Source organism: Alosa pseudoharengus, unplaced genomic scaffold (genome assembly GCF_046254945.1).
Source record: "Alosa pseudoharengus isolate Yale_2024_CS ecotype anadromous, Long Island Sound unplaced genomic scaffold, YU_APseudo_1.1 YU_APseudo_1.1_scf_18, whole genome shotgun sequence".
Lineage (NCBI taxonomy): Eukaryota > Metazoa > Chordata > Actinopteri > Clupeiformes > Clupeidae > Alosa > Alosa pseudoharengus.
This window is the reverse complement of record NW_027468650.1, coordinates 30,133,845-30,151,179: the sequence shown is the minus strand read 5'-3', so window position 1 is coordinate 30,151,179 and position 17,335 is coordinate 30,133,845. Positions and strand designations below refer to the sequence as shown.

At 44.8% G+C, this 17,335-nt stretch overlaps 3 protein-coding genes across 3 annotated transcripts in view; 1 reads left to right on the top strand and 2 right to left on the bottom strand.

Annotated features, from left to right (window-relative positions):
* Positions 1–291: 291 nt before the first annotated feature.
* pdx1 (pancreatic and duodenal homeobox 1) lies at positions 292–2,898 on the bottom strand. Its single transcript, XM_076291168.1, has 2 exons — positions 2,493–2,898; positions 292–641 (listed from the first exon to the last, which is right to left on the bottom strand). Exons 1-2 carry the CDS (start codon positions 2,878–2,880, stop codon positions 292–294), a joined length of 738 nt encoding a protein of 245 aa, XP_076147283.1. The 5' UTR covers positions 2,881–2,898.
* Positions 2,899–5,520: 2,622 nt separating this feature from the next.
* On the bottom strand, positions 5,521–7,575 carry LOC143131754 (uncharacterized). The gene is made up of 3 exons (XM_076291363.1): positions 7,268–7,575; positions 6,578–6,652; positions 5,521–6,307 (listed from the first exon to the last, which is right to left on the bottom strand). Exons 1-3 carry the CDS (start codon positions 7,291–7,293, stop codon positions 5,932–5,934), a joined length of 477 nt encoding a protein of 158 aa, XP_076147478.1. The 5' UTR covers positions 7,294–7,575; the 3' UTR covers positions 5,521–5,931.
* Positions 7,576–11,028: 3,453 nt separating this feature from the next.
* lnx2a (ligand of numb-protein X 2a) overlaps positions 11,029–17,335 on the top strand; it is a 13,997-nt gene continuing 7,690 nt past the window's right edge. Inside the window, exons 1-4 of the mRNA XM_076291362.1 lie at positions 11,029–11,537; positions 15,256–15,482; positions 16,269–16,406; positions 16,973–17,172. Coding sequence (XP_076147477.1) covers positions 11,113–11,537; positions 15,256–15,482; positions 16,269–16,406; positions 16,973–17,172 — 990 coding nt within the window. The 5' untranslated portion in view covers positions 11,029–11,112. The remainder of the gene's footprint in view (positions 11,538–15,255; positions 15,483–16,268; positions 16,407–16,972; positions 17,173–17,335) is intronic.

The window sequence follows — 17,335 nt, the reverse complement described above, 5'->3', positions numbered from 1 at the left end:
GTTCTTATTTGAGACATTGAACTCCAACGCTAACACTTCAGGACTTCTCTTCTGTAGGCCTATGTATGTGTACACTGCCCTCTGCCGTCAATACAGTAGCCTATGGAGATCGGAGGTTTATTCATGGTTACGTACTGGCCAAAATTCCCCTAAATGGACGCATTCTCCAAAGGTAAGGTTAGTCACACATGATGCGCTGGTCAGCAGTATTCATCAGACAGCACTGAGTGTAGCCTATGGTATGTGGACGTGTGTTCTAGAACACGGCGAGTCTTTTGTACTGATCTGTTTTTACGCTGCGTCGCGGGGGACCGAGGAACCCAAACCATGCAAAGGTGAGGTCGGTGCCGCCGGGACGCAAGGGTCGTCCTTCAGGTCCGCGGAGGTAATGGAGGAATCCTGCTCGGGGTCCCCGGTCCTTGCCCGTCTCTTGTCTTCCTCTTTTTTCCATTTCATGCGGCGATTCTGGAACCAGATCTTGATGTGTCTCTCGGTGAGGCTGAGCGTCAGCGCCAGCTCCACGCGCCTTGGCCGCGAGATGTATTTGTTAAAAAGGAATTCCTTCTCGAGCTCCAGCAGCTGGGCGCGCGTGTAGGCCGTCCGCGTCCTCTTGTTCTCCTCCACCTCTACCATGTAGGGGCCTGTGGAACATCCCAGTGGGCACAAAAACAGCTAATGAACTTAACTTGTTAGATTCACACAAGGCTGTTCTGTATACTCTGAAAGGGCAGTTCATTTGAGTTTGTCTGCACATTGGAAAAAGAGGTCTATTTCTGAAATATTTTAAATGATCCCTCACTGTGTGTGTTCTGAGATGACGATCAAGTTCAATCTCTTTATATCTAATCAAGCATTTCTTCATTTTAAATCTTAGTTTAATTTAAATTCCTGAATCTGGGTTGAATAGGCACTAATTATGATGGAAGGTGACTGAGACTGTTCGTCACTTAGATTAGGCCCCCACCAAAGCTTTGAACTGTTTGAACACATCAATTACATTTCAATTTGTCAGTTCATTCATTAGGCCCACCTTTATTCACGGTTTTATTTTGCACCGGTGTAAGTAATTCATTAGGAGACGTCAGAGACATAGATGTACAACTCCAGACATTTAGAACACGTTTGAATAAAGCACAACATATTCAGGAAAATAAATGCATCAGGTCTTCTGAATATTCAATCACCAGGAGTGTTATCTAAGAAGTTTATTTATGTAGTATAGGTTGTACTTGACACGCTGACATTTCCACCAGGCCAAATCCAAAGCATACAGTGGGAAATTATGCTGTTTTTATGGCTGACTTTGTGTCAATGCAGTGACTTAAAGTCCGTAAACTGAGAGAACGAAGGGCTGAAATGCTACAACATCATTTTCTAACTAAAAATCCTTAAACAACTTCAAATGGTATGACAAAATCGTACAACGGCATATGTAGGCCTATTCTTCAACGCAGTCCACTAATGTTATAGAATCACATCATATGGCACAATTACTGGAAAACATTATAAACTACGTTATGGAGAAATGTCGTCCATCGACGTCTACAAATTATGCACTACCAACGTTTCCCTATCTTGAGAACTAAAGACCATTCAGTTATTATGCCTTTGTGCCTAAATATTTTTCGTGAGCCATTAATTTCCAGACAACCAAAAGAAAAATACACGACAGTGGACATTAGGCTATCTTTAATTTATGTGCAGTTTATCAGACAGGATATGCTATGTTTTAGTGAAAAATACAAACTTGCAATATAGCTTAGCATTAGGCCTGTGTCCCACTCAAAACGATTCGTCTTTTGCGTTGCCGAGGTGTCTGAAGTGATATTTTCGCAATTACGCAAACAATCCCATTTCAAGCACTTTCCAGTTTGAATGGTGGGATTTGAGATAAAGAATTTAAACGACACTCGTTCCAGATAAGCTCACTAAACATTGTGGTTGATATGGGGGAAAGTAGGCATTTGACATATACACCTCTACACCTCTGACATATACACCTCTCTGACATATAATTTTTACTAGCACAATGTAACTATAAACCCACCCAAAACAGATAGGCCACAGATGAAGTTTTACAATATTAACCAGATGGATATGGTATATTTATGCTCTCCACCAGCTTCGAAATGACTAGGCCGAAAGAAGTCAATCAGTGTGTGTTGGCGTAACTTGCGTCCTGCAGTAGTTTCAATAACTGACAACTGTAATAAATATATTTGGTTGTCTGTGGTTTTCTTGGATATAAAAGGCCTGATCATGTTGTCACATTTAGCATTGTGCCATCTTCAACTCTAATGAACACACACACACACACACACACACACAGTGTAATATTATTAGCCTACTTTTGTCATTTAGCCTATATTGAGCTTTAGTAGTATGCTAATAATTAATAAAATGTATTATTAGCATACTACTAATTTGCTTAGGCAAGCTAAAGTGAAACTTTAATATCCTAAACATGCAGACTAACTAGACAAGAACTTTACCTGTCCACTGTCCTTTCCAAGTATGCGCGTGAGACTTTGTGGACTTCATCCAAGGAAAAGGTAAGTGGTATCTGTTCCGGTCGGCGCAGAGGTCAGGGGGGTCTCCGTAGCTTCCGACTGGATGCAGGTGGCCCGCTGGGGCCTGGGGGTGCTGCAAGTGCTGGGCGACCGGGTCCTCCCGCATAGGTATGCTGTATGAAGCAATATCAGGCAGGCACGTCTGATCAAGGGTGCCCACGGAGGGCGAGGCGTAGACGGGCTGAGTCTGTCGGCCCATATAGAGACACGGTGGCGGGCTCTGGCTGAAGTCTTCGCTCTGCGGTCTCTGGTAGGCACAGGGGTCTTTGTAGAGCTGTGCAGGTGAGTAGAAATGCTCTTCCCGATTCATAGTTGCCAAAGCCCGGGGATTCTGAACCGCACAGGTGCACATGTATATCTCTCCTGCTCAGCGCTGCTCCGCTGCTCTATCTACCCTACCTATACCTGGCGCCGCTCTAGGCCCTCATAGGTGTGTCATTGTCACCATGTGACCTTACTGCTCCTAACTATTGGTTTCACTGTTTACACAAAACGCCAACTCCTCGCAGGTAGTCTGTATTCGCGTCTCCTACGGGCTGCCCCATGGTCCGACAATAATTGAACAGAATTGACCGTGTGAGAAATCAATGCCCTCAGCAAACATCACTGTTTGCTGGCGAGTATAGCAGATACACCTGCGGTGGTCCCCAAACGTGGCGACAAATGAGCGAGGGAATCTACAGAGAGAGTCCCATCCCCATGTGAGGAAAGGAGCAATCACTATCAACGCAGTCAGCACCATTACGATGTTCCAGTGAGCTCATGGCTTTGGATTAAAGTTAAACCACGACCACCTGTGGAATTGTTCTCAGTAAAAACCTCGGGTGACTGCAGCTCATGAATGGGCTATGGCTCTACGTCCATGTCAACACAATTCTATTATATAGGTCTCTTATCAATGCTCTCCCGATAGCAAAGAAAATCGATAGGTGCACATATATATAGTTGACTCAGGTTAATAGAATCAGATATTATCTGGGAGACGTATTAGGTCTGTGTGTAAAACGACGAGACAACTAATAAAATCTTGCTGCTCAAACTGGACTGAAGTTTTTTTACTCATTAGCTTGATGAGTATTTCGTGACTAAAAATCATAGTCCATGTATGAGGTAGGTCAATTTCAGAAAAATGCAGTTTCATTAGCCTATGGGCCCAGCATCATTAGAAGACACCCCCCCCCCCCCCATCTCCCCTCACACAGTCTCTCATTTTCTTTGCTGTACAGCCATTAGTCAAGCTTCTCCGCGGTCCATTAAACAATTTCCTTCGGTTAAATAAAGAGAGAAGTCTGGTGTAAACTAATTATCATGCAGTGTGGAACAGGACTCACTTAACTCAAGACGCTCGTGGGTAGAAACAGGAGCACCAAAACATTTACGCACATTTTGCGCTGGATCATGCCACTGTGTTCCATCTGCGTTTAGTGTTTTATTTTATTGCACAGCAAAATCATCTGAGGAGACATATTTTTGTTGTGTGTTGGTATATAGGCCTACTAGGCCTATATTTTAACTTGTTGCAAAAGTTTAATGTAGGCTAGTTTTCCAACATAAAATAAATCTCACATGTAAATAGGCTGTAGGTTAGGGCTATACGTTTGTCAAAATACTAGCATAATCATACCTCAGGTAATGATGGAACAATACATATACAAATCATGGCATTCTTGCCATTATAGTCGACCTTAGAAGTTTTGAGATTCGGCTAAAATCCAAGCTTGTTTGTACACGTCCGGCAGCAGCACGGCTAGAATGTGAAATAGCCAATAACGGCATATCATGCAAAGCTTTTGAAAGCTTTTCATTTTAATGTGACCAAATGTTTGTGTCCCTTTTGAGCAAACACTTTCCCCCTTTTAATGGATGCTCTCTTTGGTAAAATTGCACGCACAGTGAAAATTTAACAAATAGAGCCTGTCGTCTTTCACCATGTTTGTCAGAACCTCTTCAAAATTATAATGGCACTTTCTACAATATCCTAATGGGCTAGAACTCTCCATGATAAAGTTCAGGGAAACCCAATCCACAGAAATCAGTGCATATAACCTGCCTTAATGGTGTTTATATATGATTTCAGTTTGAAAAGGAAGGAAACTGTTAACTGATACTATTTTCTCAGTATTTGCTATGCACAACCGGATTTATGAAGCATGAATCAGTTAACGCTAAGATCCGTATATCGCTCAATTGGCATAATGGTTTTGAGTGATACATGATGTTGCGTTGCCCCGTTCCTACGGAAACACTGAATTTAAGCACTGAGACATAAAATCGGATTGCAAGTAAAGTGCATTTTGATATGATACTGCGCGCAATAAACCAGCGAGAACTACAACCCAGTCAGTCGCCGTCTGGAGAATGAATGACTTACGATAAACGTGTTTTTGTGAAAGCTGTAGGTAGGACTTCAATAACTGAGACCGTTGCAGAAATTTGAAAATAATGGCCCTAAATGCATAACAAAGACTAACCTTCAAGAATCACTGAAGACTAGAATTCTGCTTAAAACCATTGAAAAGTGAAGCAGTGGAAGCGACATGGGTAAAAGGAAAACAGGACATTTCCCTACGTTTACTGTGACAAAAGGCTTTTCAACTAACAGGACATAAATAGGATATGTCAGCCAGAGGCAGACGTGATAAAATAAGCTTACTCAGTGGCGACAGCCTGGGCATAAGCAAACACCGCCAACAGCATGTAACGACATAGGAATTATAATGGCATTTTAATTGGAATATAAGTCGTCCCAAGAGCAAAAATTAATCCACCATCAATCACATCCAGTGTGTCAACTGGGTATAGCCTTGATGAGGAACAAAACTGTTACCCAAAGACCTTGCAGTGTTGCAAGAGTTGCGGAGTTGCAGTGCATGATGGTAAACCACTAGTTTTGATTAATCGACCAAGTAAGCTTTCATAGATACATCATAGCAAAAAAAGTCAACGATCCTAAAGAAAATCAAGAAACTTTAATATAAGGCCACAGGTTTTGGCTCATGTGGAGTATTGGCGCTCCCTGTTGGAAAACAGAACAAACTACATTTACATGTTATCTTATTGCTCAGTCAATGGAGTGATCCGTGGCTGACACCTGTGTTTTGACACTAGACAAGGTTTTGGCAAATCTCTGCGACCAAAAGCAGATCATATGAGACTATAACCTGATAGACACTGCAAATAGCAAGTGTTTTTAGAAAAGTTTGGAATAAGGCTACAGAACAACACTGGCCTATAATATTAGCTTATACACCTCCATGCTCAAACATAGTGCACACACTTGTGCGCCATATGAGGGTCCGACAAAGTTTATGTAAATGTTTCCTTGCGCATCAGAAATAATGTTCAAAAGGAAAGCACAAAATTATAATTTATGAGTCTTCTCGTCACAGGGCCTTTTGACAGCTGATGGCGTGTCGGTGTTGTGGACAGGAGAGCGGGAACGCCTCCTGTGTGACTGGCTGGGTTTGCGTGAGCAGTCTTTGGGAGAGCGCGAGTGTCTACTGGAGGACTGGCGTCGGGAAGGCGAATATTCTCTAATGGAGTCTCTTTTATGACTGCGCTCTTTGCCCTCCCGGTGGCGTGTGCACTCAGTCCTTTCACGCCCAGATTCCTCGCTTCTTCCGCGTTCTACTGGTGAACGCGCTCTCGAGTGGCCACCAGGGCGTCGCTGGAGTGCTGTAGAGCGTAGAGTGTTGAGAAGGAAGCGCTTGTTGGTGCTCCCAACAGGGCACTTTAACCTGTAGCCAATAACGCATTACGTTTATTAGCCAATAACACTACTACCTGCAATGCTTATCAATGTTTAGTCACAAAGGTATAGGCTAATTGCTATATGATCAGAATTAGATAAATGAGATTTGTGTCAACAATCAAGCAACTGACCAAACACAGTAGGCCTAAGTTTCTTGCGCTGACACAGTGGCGATATCTGTGACATGTGCATGGAATGTGCAAAATTACTACATGTGTAGGCTACAGTTTTCAATGTCATGTCACACACGACGTACCATCCAGCCGGGCCCATGGTGTCCGCCCGTGCCCGGGCTCTGCTTGTTTCACGAAGGAGTTCTTCCACCGCACGTCTGAAAGGGGAAATTTAATGTGAACATCACAATGATGGGTGGCCGTGAAATCCATTTGGAGTCCTACACCCACCCAGAGCGTGCCCACCCGACAAGCTGAATCATCACTAGGTATGCAGAAAGTCCTGCACCTGTTGTCTGGCAGTGCCCCTAGAACAGCTGCAGGTGAAATAGCTGCATCAGCGCAGAGCCGCGACTCCTGTCTTGTCATCGCTGAACATTAGAAGCCTAATGATAAATGATCAATCCCCTCACATTGCCTCTCGGCATTGATAATGCATTGATGATGCAACTCGTCATTGATACATAACACGTGCATACGAATCGACTACCAAAACCCATCAACATAATTCAGCAATGATGACATTTTCATCGCCAAAACAATTCAGCCTCACTGTTGAACGTTGATCTAATCCACCCTTGTTCACAACCACAATTAACAGTTAGTTAATTTACTGTACTGAATATTCGACATACAGTTGCTGGATAACGTTAATTAACAGCTTTTCGTTAGCTTGCTATCTAATGTTAGCCCTAACAGTTAGCCTTAGTTCTTGGACCTGCAGCCGGGTCAAACCTCGCACTAAGAGGCTGTCGAAGACAATCTTTACAAACCTCTCCAAGTCGTCATCTTTATTCATGTCTGGATGTGAAAAGATTACTGGGGCGACATCTATTCAGTGCTAAAACAGTTCTGCGTAATGTTTACTTCAGGTAATCACGGGGCCCAGGACCCGAACTAAGACCCTTGTTTAGGTGACCCAACGATGCCTGAGACCAAAACAAAAAGCACCCTATCTAGAAATAAACCCAGCCTTGAAATGCGGCATTGGGTGTTCAAATTGAAAATAGTGATGGAAGAAATAATTGTCACCAATATTTGGTGAAGAAAAACTTTGAGACGTGAGGTGCTGCTCTTTCATTTCAAATCAGGAAACATCAGATAGGCCACAAGGGGCAGACTGACAGCGTGAGCACCCGCCTACAAATCTTTCGCTGTCCGAGCGGGGGGCGGCACTCTACCTTGGATAATACGGGGGCGTTTTGACTGTCGGTTGCGGCTGAGAGGAGGCAAGCTGCGGTGAATGTGATTGAGATTCATAATTGACCCCTCTTGGGGCCTTTCACAGTACGAAGGAGGAGCGACAATAGGTAAAATAAAGTATTTATTTTGCATGTCATCTACATCAACGTCCTCCTTTTGTAGGCTACAATTGCAGCTTTTGTGACATCCGTGCAATTGCATGGTTATGCATGAGGAATAGTCATCCTACCAGGCTGAGGGAAATTTACGGTTTTTTCAATTCAGAACAACGACTGGACGATGCCACCGTTATGTCTGAGAAGAAGCTAGGTAACGCCTTTTCTAGATGTTGTATTCAATGTAATTTTGTGCATTACATGGTGGAAAACAAAACGGAATTGACGATGTGCAAAGGAATCTATCATATTGGTTGCATGCTGTTAATGTGACCCGCCTATAAAGAAAAAATGAAACGCTTGGTTGTGGTGTAAGCGTAAAGCGCTGTCTGCACTGTCGTGTTTGGGTGGTCTGGGGTGTCACTTACAATACACTGAAGTAAGATGGAATAATCAATCGCGTCATTTGTTGATTGGGTCTCTCATACCGTTAAAATTTAAGCCTAACTCGTCCAAATCTCTACATTGCTACTGTACATTGTCAAGAGCATTAAGGATCCGTCTCTCGGTAGAAGCGTAACGACTGCTAAAACCCTTTTCCTCCACGGAGATTTGTTTCATTAAGTGCTTCTCCTCGCATGTAGGCTAATGTTTAGTCCGGACAGATGAGAAGACAACTCCTTCTTTATGCCTCCAGTTCATGCGCAATCAAGAGAAATATGGCATGTCCTGTCACCGGTGCACAGTAGCGTGATGAAATGGGCAATACGCTTTCAAAGGAAAAGCAAGGCCTTATCTGTAGAAAGCACTGAAGGAAAATTCAAGGGTACAATAATATTGTGGCCTTGAAGCACTTCTGGTCAGCCCACACACAGGCGCACTTGCAAACATTCACATGAGATTAAAAGTGCTGCATCAGATAGTGGATTGAGATTTTCTTCTGGATTGCTTCCAGGAGCTATTAAAATTCTCTGTCTTATATAATGCAATATCTCTTCAAGCATCAAAGTGATGTTGCAATCAGTTTGGGAATCAAATAGGAAGCTAATGATGGCTACTGCAAGTTCTATCTACAGCAGGCATGAATTGCTGCAAGTTTGCATACATGCAAAACAAGAAAAAAATATACATGCACACTATTGACATGTTTCACAGGATTCCAACACACACACACACACACTCACACACACACACACACACACCAGGGTACACATGATCTCTCAGCTCTCTCCCTCTCTCTCCCTCTCTCTTTCTCTCTCTCAGACACATACACACACTTACACAAATGCCTTCATCTCTCGACCCAGAGTCTGACTGTATGTGAAGGAAAGCAGAAGAAAAGATAGTGAGTGTGTGTGCGTGTGTGTGCGTGTGTGTGTGTGTGTGTGTGTGTGTGTGTGTGTGTGTGTGTTGGTTCATGGCACATGTTCACATGTTGCTAGTGTATATGTGTAAAGAGACTATGATGGGTCTTTGTTATGGGAACAGAGGATCCTTGTAGCTCCATGAATTATTCAACTCCAGCTGCAAGACTCAGACACACACACAAGCAGGTAGTCACGGAGACCGAGACGGCTCTCTTGGAGAAGCGGGACAGGTAGTCACATATACACATGGCAGAGTAGAGCCCCACACAACCGCTTCATAGACATCGAGACTCTCTGATAGTGGAAGCCAACAGACGGAGGCACATAATTCACAGCTTTGGCCATAACTGTAGTAAAGGGCCACTATCTACATTCATTATCCCTCTCCTTGGGAGCCAAGAGAATGGTGTTAAATGTGAAATTCGTTTGCGTGATTGGCTGGGGGGGGGGGGGGGGGGGGTATTGGGCCGTGAATCGTCCCTTTCGCTGGCCATCTTGTGGAGTCATGTGCAGTGCCGGCTGCGCACTGCTGAGATTCTGGACTATGTCCCGTCAGAGCAGCTGGGTCCGGCTGCCTGCTGCTCGGGCTCCACTCCAGAACCTACGGCTTTCATATTTATGGATCGGCCATCAGCCTGTGTGTGGGAAAGCGCTCGCTGATGATTGCTTTAGCGTGGTGTGCGCTTCATGTGTGACTTTTGTCTTTTCTCCCTTAACAGAGACATACACACTGTCCCTCTCTTTCTCTCTCTCTCTCTCTGTTTCTCTCTCTCTCTCTCTTTCTCTCTCTCTATCACCCTCAGTCAATGCCCCCTCTTTGTGTCTCTACTGTCCTGTTTTTATACAGTGCATGAGCAAAACACAATCAGCATACTATTGACAAACATCTACAGAGTGCTCATACTTATGCTAATGCACAGGCACATGAAGACACACTCTTTCTTTTGTTCACTCTCTTTTGAACCACTCAGCCCTGTGCTCTTTACCTCAATCCCCCATAATTCCCCCTCTGTAGGATTGGAAGATTGCAACAGCGAAAGAGAGCGGGAGATTACAGTGCCAGATTAGTGGACAAGAGCAGCTCCACACTGTAGCCATACATAATCTGTCCCCTCGCTCTGTCTATCACTCTTTACACTCACACACAAAAGCACACATTCACTCTCCTTCTAACATACACACACACACACACACACACACACACACACATACACATGCACGCCTGCATGCCCACACTCACGTTTTCTCTCCATCTCTGACAGAAATACACTCACCATTACTCATTCTCTCTCTCTCTCTCTCTGTTTTTCTCTCTCTCTCTCACACACACACACACACACACACATACACACAATCTGTCACGGTCCTTCACACTTTTACACATACTCTCTCATTTACGCACACACACACACACACACATACATACACACACACACACACACACACACACACACACACACACACACACACACAATCTGTCCCAGTCCCTCACACTCTTACACATACTCTCTCATTTACACACACACACACACACACACACACACATACACACACACACTTACTCATTATTCCTCTTACTCTGTCTCACACACACTCACTCATAGCCCCCCCCCATCCACATTTCTCTCTCTCTCTCTCTCTCTCTCTCTGTCTTTTGTACACACACACACACACACACTCACATAAAATGTCTCCATCTCCCTCTTGGAGCCAAACCCTATTTCGTGTCTGTCCCTTCTGCCCTCCAGAGTGATGACTCACGGTCCACTGGGGGGTGGCCAGACCCAGCACGACCTTTGACCTCTGCTCCCCCTGATGCCCATGCTGGCGCACACACCCAAGGCCAACGAGACCTAGCCTGCTTGCCACCTGGGGCCCGTACCACCACGTCTCTGCACATCTCTGCGTGTGTGTGTGTGTCTACGTGTGTGTTTCTTAACACATTACAAAGCCATGGGCACCCTGGGTGAGGGTGTCGGGGGAGGCGGAGGAGGGGTTGACCCGGTCGCTGTGGGCCAGGCGGTCCTGGAGGCCCTGTGCCCCGAGTGCGGTCAGATCCACCGGGCCTGGGAGAACCACCTGTACAACTACCGGCTGGAGGTGGACGAGGACCTGGTGTGCCACATCTGCCTGCAGCCGCTGGTGCAGCCGCTGGACACGCCGTGCGGACACACCTTCTGCGCCCGCTGCCTGCGCAGCTTCCTGCAAGAGCGCGACTTCTGCCCGCTGGACAGGGCACGGCTGCAGCTGACCGCCTGCCGGCGCTCCAGTATCCTGGTGCACAAGCTGCTGGACAAGCTGTCTGTGTCGTGCCCGCTTGCGCCCCTCTGCCAGCTCAGCATGCCACGCTGCGACCTGGAGGCCCACCTCAAGCACAGGTAGGTGCCAACGCGCCGCCAATTTGGAGCGAGATGTTGTGCTGTTTGTGGGGTGGGAGTTGAGGTCTGTTTTGAGCAAAGTCTTGTTTTGCTCTGGTTTGTTTTATTTTTTGGTTTGTCAAGATGTGATTTCTTGATGTGTTGTCGATGAGGTGTTTGGGATTCTTTCTTTCTTTTGCTCTTTTGCTGTGATTTTGATATTTTATGATGTAATGCCCTTGGCTCTTTCTTTTAATTTGTGTAATTTTGGTTTTGTTATGTTTCTTGACGTTTTGTTTGAATATGTTTATTTGTTTGTTCTGTTCTGTAGTTTGTGATGCTTTGTTGAATTTTGTCTGCCTTCCGCTGGCAGGAAGTTCTGCTGCACACAGTTTTTCACTGCGATGCTCGGTTAAGGTCAGTCGGATTCCTGGCCGACCAATCAGTGAGCTATGGGGGGGTGGTTGATCCAATCCCTTTCAATATAATTATAAACGACATTCGTGATGCCCTTAACACCCAAATGAATTCCTTTGGAGGATATCCAGACCACAGTGAAGACTGTGAAATATGGAGAATGGAAATGCTAGACGAGCAATTTGTTGTGGTTTGTAATGCTACATTCTGAAGTAGGAACTGAACAAAATTTTACCTTGGATCTGTTGGGACGTAAACTCTCTGCTAATGCTTTGTCATATTTACAACAGTCATAAGGTCCTATTTGTACAACACAGTATAATATATCTCCTGAGGTATCATTATTATCATTATCTGATAATAGTTAGTTATCAACTGTGACAGCCATTACAAATTCATCTGTAAACTGCAAATTATGAACGCAATGGGCATGAAAGGTATATAGCTACTTTATTAATATTTTGGTATGCCTTGGAGAGGCCCCACATAATTATGCTTTCACACATAAGATTTTCCTTAGAATTGCATTCTGTGTGCATTCATACATGTACTGTATGTCGTACTCCAATTAATTCAGATTGACTTTTATTTCAAAACGAACCAACTAACACCTCACCCAAAAGCACATTGCACTTCATGTGACGTTGACTCACATGCTCGTCCTCGTCTCCAGTCTCACGTGAGAGCATTGGGCACATCCATACAGCTTCCACAAAGCCATGGTTTTACAGATGAGAGACTTCCCCCGTGGTGTTTGTCGTCATGGCATCAAACGCTTAGTAAGTCAGAGAGGTCAAGGGATATATCCCCAATAGACCACTGCAGTCTCACTTTCAGGGTTCAAAAAGATGAGAGAATGGGCCAATAAGATGTTTACATTTACATTTAATTCATTTGGCAGATGCTTTTTTATCTAAAATGACAGAAAATGTAGGAATATAGTCAAGCTTGAGTACGTTAGGAGACCGGTGAAGTAAGTACCAGGTTCTGATTCTAGTCAGTCTGACAAAGTGCAAAGAGAGCAGATAGAAACACACCTAAGGAGCACTGAAATGCAGCGTGAGGGAATGTTAGACATGAGCTGTTAGAGGTGTTAGGAGAGGAGGCGATCAAGGAAGAGATAAGTCTTCAAGAGATTCAAGAAGATAGAGAGGAGATATTTTAAGATTAGTTGTGTCTAGTGTTACGTGAGCGAGTGTGTGGTTTTTAGTCACATTTGAAGACAGGATTTGTTCTGACTTTTTTTGCCAACTGCATGTTCCCTCCTGTGTCAGTACAGATAGTCTTTCTTTTACTGTCCATAAAATACCTTGTAAAGATAACCCCTGGTTATGGCAGTCCCAATGCAGAGTGATCTTGCTAGTCATGTCTTGAAGAGACCCTGTCTCTCATATGACACTGTGCTCTGTGAATCTTCAACACTAGACCTCTGTGTTGTTGAGAACAAGCATTTGCAGGCAATTGCAATCCCTAGCAATATACTGCAATAGGTGGGTCCACATTCTATCAGTCTGTATGTCCTTGGAGTCAAACCGGTGATAGTTGTGTTGCTGGTAACTCAGCCCCACCAGGTGAACTCTGAGTACACTGGCAGAGGAAGTAAAATTCAACAAAGATTCACATATCCAGCCTCAAGTTAATCCTATAGGTGCTTGACAGAAAAGGAAATGTGACAAAATGAAGAAGTATAATGTATGCTAGATGGCAAACTAATTTAATGTTTCTTTTCTTGTGTTTTTCACTTGTGATGTTTCGGGTCCTAGTCGTTTCTTAGACTTGACACTAGTAAGCGTTGGGAGATGTTTAGGGTGTGTGTGTGTGTGTTCACTTTCACCCGGAGAGCGCTCCTCTGACATCCCATCAGAGGATTATTTGGCCCCTTAGTCATGTGATGGGAGATTAGTTGCCGGGCCCAGAGTCTCCCGGCATCATGCGCCGCATTCCCAGTCCAGGTGCCGCTCTTGACCAGTGCCGTTCCCGCAGCCGCAGTCATGCTGGGAAACTTTAACTCCAGAAATCTCTTCAATCACTTCTTCTGCGAGACTGCCAAAGGCAACCCGGGGCTATGGTGAGTCGTGGGCAGGTCTAAGTGCTCAGTGGTAGTGGGATAGTTTGATGGCACCTTTTCTGTAAGTGGTTTTGGTTGTTTGGTGTTTGTGACTAGAGATTTCACTTGGACTCGGATGAGTTTCGAGACTCGTGAATGTGAAGAACATTATTGTCAAACTAAGTTGGAGTTGGAAGAAACATGTTGCCTACTATATGTGTAACATGCAAAGCCCAGTGAGTTCTGTTACAGAACAGTGTTATACACTACAGACTGTATGAAGAGAAAGACTGAGACTGATTGAGTTTATTTGATGATTTTCAAAAAGCACATGTTAACTTTGTTTTTCAATGCTCCTCTACAGTTAGGCTTTACTTTGATATTCTAAATCCTTACTATTACTAAGTGACTCAGGAGAGTTAGGTTGTGTGTGTGTGTGTGTGTGTGTGTGTGTGTGTGTGTGTGTGTGTGTGTGTGTGTTACTGGGGCTAGCGGCTCACTGTTGTCATGAGGTTCTGTCCCCACAGATAGTGTTAATGTGGAGCAACAACAGAAGGAACTTAACCTGAGCGGTCTTGTGTTCTCTCACACACACAAAATACACAAAATACACAGACCTCTGCTTGGATACATCTCTAAGACACTGAGGCCGTGTCATGTCCTTGAAGTGTTGTTGTATCCACAATTGTGCCCACGCACAGCAACCCTTAATCCCATCGAGCGTTTAACTGGCACTATCACTGGGATTACAGATCAAATCAGGTGTTAGTCAGCTGCCAAGGTCGCTAAATCCACTCAACCGAACTAACCACGCAGCCACTCGCTCGCTGATACATAGGAGCCTATCTGTGGTTTACGACAACCCCTTAGAGACACACTGCTTAGCACACTATCGATACAGATTTTGAAGCCTTCCCTAAGCAATGGACCAAGCAACAGGGCTAAAGCTAATTCATTGGCTGGAATAAAGTTTGCATTTGGAGTGTCATTGGCCTGTTTTATAATGAATGATGATGATAGATTGTGATTGAATATACCGCATGTGTATAAAACGAAGGGTTGCAGTAGGTCAGTTATAGTCATGTTCCAGCATGTGGCAGTTTTGACCAATATTGTCAGTACAAATGATGGACCCTCTTTCCCAGGGTATGTATGTATGTGTGTGTGTGTGTGTGTGTGTGTGTGTGTGTGTGTGTGTGTTCATATGTGCTTTGTATGTGTGTGTGTTTTCATACCTGGAATGTGTGTGTGTGTGTGTGTGTGTGTGTGGCACAGGTGTCCAGGCACCCAGAGCCAGCGTGCGGTGCTGGACCTGCCCAGGCTGGAGTGTGTGGAGGAGAGGGCCATGGTGACGGACCCTCCGCGCTCGCCGCAGACCACCCTGAGGGACGTCTCGCCATCGCCCCCCACAGGCCCCACCACCACCTGCAGCAGCGTGCCCATGTGGACGGAGGAGTCGGGCGTAGACAACCCTGCCTTTGAGGAGAGCACGGAGGAAGACAGTAAGAGACAGCTGGCACCTGGCATGTGTGATCTGTGTGTGTGTGTGTGTGTGTGTGTGTGTGTGTGTGTGTGTACTCCAAGCCAGTTGCTGACAATGTCACAAACATGGGGCTCAATGCAAACTTACCATTCTTGTGTTTGGGAGTCTTGGGCATGTGCACAAACTTGTTTTATGTGGATTGCAACTGTGTGAACTAAGCAAGCCTGCTCCTGTGTGGAATAAGCAAGTACTGCTCTATTTCTGCACTAATTGGTAGTATATCCATCTGGAAACTATGTTTACCCATAATCAGGTTTACCCATAATCATGCAGTGCAGAAAGAATGAAAAAAGCACAATGCATTCTGTGTTTGATCAGGCCTAAGTGTGTAACATACTTCCTTCAATGTTTGGATCTGTGAATCTTCCCCTGTGTTAAGGTCCAAATAAAAGCATTGTGTGTGTGTGTGTGTCCGTTTACATGTGTATTTCTGTGCAGATGCATGTCTATTTGTATGTGGTGATGGTGATCTGTGTGTGTGTGCTGGGGGAGGTGTGCAAACCACAGAACGCAGCCTGTATGTGAAAACAAGCTTAAATGTTATGAATATTTGTAGATTATTTTGTGTGTTTAAACATTTTTACTGTATGTATATTGATATATTATGTGTGTAAACTGTATATCTTGTACATATTTGAAAGTATACAGATAGTCTGTGTGTGTGTGTGTGTGTGTGTGTGTGTGTGTGTGTGTGAGAGAGAGAGAGAGAGCTGACTAACTCTGCCCTCTCTCTCTCTTCCTCCAGGTGTAGTGGGTTTAGAATGTGCTCCTCCTCGTGTCAAACGCCCTCTCAGTAACCCCTGCATCCACCTCCTGCGCACTGGAAGCTCCGCCTCGTCTGGGTGGGACTGTGCAGAGTCCCCGCCTCTCTCGGCAGAGGAAGGTATGGACACAGGACAGGATAGTGAAACATTAGCTGCAAAATGTACATTAGAGGAAGACTCATACTGCCAGGCCAATATGTTGGAGTCTGATTTAATGCTTAGACAAGATCAAGTGTGATATAATATCTCCTTGGCCCATTTGTTTGTGCTTGTGTGTATCTGTATCTCTCTCTCTCTCTCTCTCTCTCTCTCTCTCTCTCTCTCTCTCTCTCTCTCTCTCTCTCTCTGTGTGTCTCTCTCTCTGTGTGATGTGTGTGTGTGTGTGTGAGTGTGTGTGTGTGTTTTACTGGCAGAAGGCATCTTCTCTAAATGCCTGCGTGGGTAGAAACTGTGGAGTAAGCAGCTGAGCTAATAATATCTCCTCGACTTGACAGACATTTTACACCAGATTCAACAAATGTGCTCTTGGATATTCTACATGTTAAGCAGATCCCAGAACAGCTGAGTGTGTGTGTGTGTGTGTGTGTGTGTGTGTGTGTGTGTGTGTGTGTGTGTGTGTGTGTGTGTGTTTGCACGCACAGTCAGCATTTTTCTCAGTTTCTCTCTCCGTGGTCTTGACTCCCAGGCTGTGTGAAGCTGCCCTCCCTGCCTGAGGGGGAGATCACCAGCATTGAGATCCATCGCTCCAACCCCTACATGGAGCTGGGCATCAGCATCGTGGGAGGCAACGAGACCCCCCTCATCAACGTGGTGATCCAGGAGGTGTATCGCGACGGGGTGATCGCTCGGGATGGGAGACTGTTGGCTGGTGACCAAATATTACAGGTACCTATCAAGTTAGCACATTCCATACTATTCCATACTATACTATGCAACACAAATTAGTAAAGGAAACGTTTATGTTTACGTTTATGTTTATGGTATCTATCTATCTATCTATCTATCTGTCTGTCTCTGTGTCTGTCCATTTCTTTGTTTGTCTGTCAGG

Bases quoted from the DNA above. Each gene is read 5' to 3' on its own strand.
- LOC143131754 (XM_076291363.1), bottom strand. From the start codon at position 7,293: ATGAATAAAGATGACGACTTGGAGAG. The intron at 6,653-7,267 runs GTTTGTAAAGAT...TTCCCCTTTCAG, and splicing joins AAAGATGACGACTTGGAGAG to ACGTGCGGTGGAAGAACTCC. The intron at 6,308-6,577 runs GTACGTCGTGTG...TATTGGCTACAG, and splicing joins ACCATGGGCCCGGCTGGATG to GTTAAAGTGCCCTGTTGGGA.
- pdx1 (XM_076291168.1), bottom strand. From the start codon at position 2,880: ATGAATCGGGAAGAGCATTTCTACTCACCTGCACAGCTCTACAAAGAC. The intron at 642-2,492 runs GTAAAGTTCTTG...GATGTTCCACAG, and splicing joins TTGGAAAGGACAGTGGACAG to GCCCCTACATGGTAGAGGTG.